The sequence below is a fragment of the Otolemur garnettii genome, unplaced genomic scaffold, assembly GCF_000181295.1.
Source record: "Otolemur garnettii isolate 467f Iridium unplaced genomic scaffold, OtoGar3 scaffold00004, whole genome shotgun sequence".
NCBI lineage: Eukaryota > Metazoa > Chordata > Mammalia > Primates > Galagidae > Otolemur > Otolemur garnettii.
Genome location: NW_003852399.1, coordinates 30,041,092 through 30,044,878, shown reverse-complemented (window position 1 = coordinate 30,044,878; position 3,787 = coordinate 30,041,092). Strand labels below are relative to the sequence as shown.

At 39.5% G+C, this 3,787-nt stretch overlaps 1 protein-coding gene across 1 annotated transcript in view; it reads right to left on the bottom strand.

Moving 5' to 3' along the window:
- LOC100941812 (cytochrome b-c1 complex subunit 7) overlaps positions 1–3,787 on the bottom strand; it is a 4,663-nt gene extending 876 nt beyond the window's left edge. Inside the window, exons 1-3 of the mRNA XM_003782464.3 lie at positions 3,744–3,787; positions 1,280–1,351; positions 4–168 (exon numbers count right to left, since the gene is read on the bottom strand). Coding sequence (XP_003782512.2) covers positions 4–168; positions 1,280–1,351; positions 3,744–3,783 — 277 coding nt within the window. The 5' untranslated portion in view covers positions 3,784–3,787. The remainder of the gene's footprint in view (positions 1–3; positions 169–1,279; positions 1,352–3,743) is intronic.

The following is a 3,787-nucleotide window of genomic DNA, read 5'->3' as shown; positions in this document are numbered from 1 at the left end:
CCTCTTCATATTTTGTCCACTGTTCTTTGGGCAAGATCTGCTGCCTCATCGTCAGGTCCAGCGCTCTCTTAATGCGAAACATCCTGTCATTGTAAAGGTTCTCAGGAAGCCTTCTTATCGCTTCTTTTACATCTTCATCCTCATATATTGTATCATCTCTCATTAACCCTATGATAGAAAACGAAAGAATGAGATTGAACACACAGCTAAACATGCATCTCCAAAACCAGGCTTTGTTTTTAAACCAGGAAAATATCTTTATGACTTGTAACTGAAGACATGGGTCAAACATCAGGAGTTCAAATCACTAGGCACAACAGAAGCCCCTATGTGCACTTCATACACATAATGGGTTATTTCTTAAACTGTAAAGTGGAAACAATATATGGGCCTTTTAAAATCCACAACCACAAAATTCACATTCTATCTAAGTCAATTTTAAAAAATATTTACTTTGTTTTTAAACACACATCAATAAAAAAAACTCCCTACTTATACTTTAAATCTAAGATCAAGTTATTACAGAATCTTAAAATGATAGTGTACTAGGGCCAAGCATGGTAGCTCTTGCCTATAATCCCAGCACTTTGGGAGGTCAAAGTGGATCCCTTGAAACCAGGAGTTCAAGAACAGCTTGGACAATAGAGCAAGACCCTCTTCCTACAAAAGAAATCAGCTGAGTTTGATAGTTTCCACCTGCAATCTTAGCTACCCCAAAGGCTGAGGTGGGAAAATTTCTTCAGTCTAGGAGTTTGAGACTGCAGTGAACTATGACCAGACTACTGCTCTCTAACCTGGGGGACAGAATGAGACTCTGCCTCAAAAATAAATAAATAAATAGTCTATACTAAGAAACCAGTGACATCTAATTACACTTCCACCAAGCTTCAACAGCAAAAAATGAAGTTCACAGCAAATTATAAAGTTCTAAAACAGTTTAGGAATCATATGATTGCAAAGATGTGAGAATTTAAATATTTGAAAAATATTAAAAATTTGTATGTGGAGTATATAAGGAAAATGTTCTGTTACTATAAATCATCGCCACTTCAAACAATTTATAGGATTTCATCCCTCTGTTCTCAAAAGAAAGAAAAAAAAGGAAATGGACTTAACAATAAAATGTGACCTAATTTAAAAATCCCTGATGTACAAAGGGAAAAAAATAAAGTACTTTTTGGAATCATAATAAAGCTTTCATAAGTACTATTCTCAGAAAAAGCAAAAAAAAAAAAAGAAAAAGAAAAAAAAGAAAAGAAAAGAAAGCACAGCTACTCACCCAGCTTATTGAATCCTGAAGCATTGTAATACCATTTTCGAATACCTTCCAGCCACCGGCCTGATGCTGCAACTAGCAATTGTCACACTGTTAGTTGCTACAATCCACTTACACTGTATGAATACACTGACAGGCAAGCATCCAGCACTCTTACAATTAGCCTCTTGAATGCAAACATAGGGAGAAATTTCCCTTTACAAGTTTATGCTCTATATACTGTAGATAAAAATTGCTTATTTTATCTAAGAGTAAGGTAAATGCAGGTAAAACTGTAGGTGGCAAGTCATAGGAGAAAAAGGGTAAACTCAAACACCTAAGGTACAAAAGACCCATTGGTACACTTAATGTTACACCAGCCTCTCCGTTACCATTAGAATGGATGGGATGAGGGGATGGGAGAGGGGCTTAGAACACCTGTATCATTTCTGGTTTTGGAAACAGACTGTAGAAAATAACTATAAACATTTCAAAGATCTGGAGTTGTATGAAGGGAGGGTGAGATTTCAAGATAGGTGGCAGGTCTAAATGACCCTCATGCTTGATAATTTTTATTCTACAGGACACTTATTTCACTTGGCTTCCTTCTCTTTAAAAATAAATTTATTTCTAGGAGGATTCTAACACCATTGGTCATTTAAACATTAATACAGATTAGGAAAAGAAGCCCATTTCCCTCCTCCCACGCAAGCAACTAACTTCCCACCAAGAGACCAGATATTTGAAAATGGATGAGGAGAAATATGCAATCTTAAAATGGGGAATAAAGCTGATGAGGTAACCCAGCAGGGGCTAAGGACAATGTGACAAGGCCTTATGGGGACAGAAGGGAAGACAGAACAAGTTTAAATTTTCTTTTAAAATTTTGTCTATGGCTGGGCCTTTATCAAGGAAGTAAACCTCTCCTTTCCAACACCTCCTTGCTTCCTACTCAGTACATTACAAATTGGCTTCAGTAAATCTTGGAAATTAAGAGTCATGCACAAAATTACTTCAAGAAAAACAGATATCAAAGAATCAACAATATACAAAACATACTGTGGACAATAAATTATTTGTAAACAATTACCTGTGATTATAACAATAATTAAAAGTCACCAAATTTAATTCACCAAATTTACACTTATTGTGTAACATGCAGTATCCTATTTGCCTTAGCATCAGCTGGGTTTATTTACAATACGTCTGTTATTGCAGGAGAAGCAGCAGGCTTACATAGTAATACTGCCCAAAGTCTGAACTAGTTAGTGATAGTTGAGTTCGTGTCCGTGTGGTTCTCAAATATAGCACAGAACCTTGAGTTTAGTAAGGCTCCTTCAATATCTACCAAATTAATGTAATAATTCTTAAACGTCTCCCTCAATACCCCGCCCCACCCCCCAAAATCAATGTCATTTAGTCTAACAGATTTTTTCTGGCAACTTGACAGACAACTTCACAATGGCAACAAGGGTGGGGAAAGGGGGACCTTTCTTTTTTTCTTTCTTTGCAGTTTTTGGCCGAGGCTGGGTTTGAACCCGCCACCTCTGGTATACGGGACAAGCGCCCTACTCCTTTGAACCACAGGCGCCGCCCGGGACTTTCTTTTTTATTTTTATTTTTTAAGATTAAATCTCCTTGTACAGTGGCTAATTGGAACACTACAGCCTCACTCCTGCTCTAGCGATCTTCCCTCATCAACCTACCTAGCAGCTGGCACTATAGGAGCGCGCGACCAGGTCTGGCTGGACCAGTATTTTTTAAAAGCTACTCCCAATTTCCGCGTATACCGCCAGAGGGCAGAGATTAACAAAACAGAAAAAAGAATAAGGAAACCCCTACCTTAAATTCATGTTGTTTTACTATTCCAGTAATTCCTGCATTCTTTTCCATAGTAAATGCATCTGTTCTAGTGGCTACAATAATTTCAATTTTTCCAAACCTACAAATCAAACTGACGGTCCAGATAAGCCAAGGTTAACTGGATTCTTCGCTTTAACCCTCGCTCAGCTGTCTTTAATTCCCAGTTTAAAAAGCGGAAATGAACTCCAAATCTATTTCTTCGGGTCGCTTAACCTCAGTTACCTTATCAGACTAAGAGAGAAATTATTACCTCCCTCTTTCCACTGGTAGAGTTTATCGAGCCAACGCACAAGGCAGCGCAAGGGCCACAGCAAGTAGTGAGCTCATACTGGGTGAAAGTCATCTACTAATTACCTTCCTGTGCCCTTGAACTTTTCTAAGGCCGAGGGCAAGGACTGCCGAACACAGGCAGGTGGAACTCCGGGGATGTTAGAGCCACCGGGGCACCTTCACAAACAGGGCTTATCTCAAACCTCCAAGCAAGCCCGGCCTGGGGACAGCAAAGGGGTGAGGGAACACATCCGTTTGGCTGGACTAGAACCGCAACCTCCCATTCTCAGATAAAAGCTACTGTGAGACTGAACGCCGCTATACCCAGGAGCCACCCTTCCCACGAACTACTCACCAGCCGGCCTGCCAGCCATTTTGACCCGAGAGCAACGCATTGCC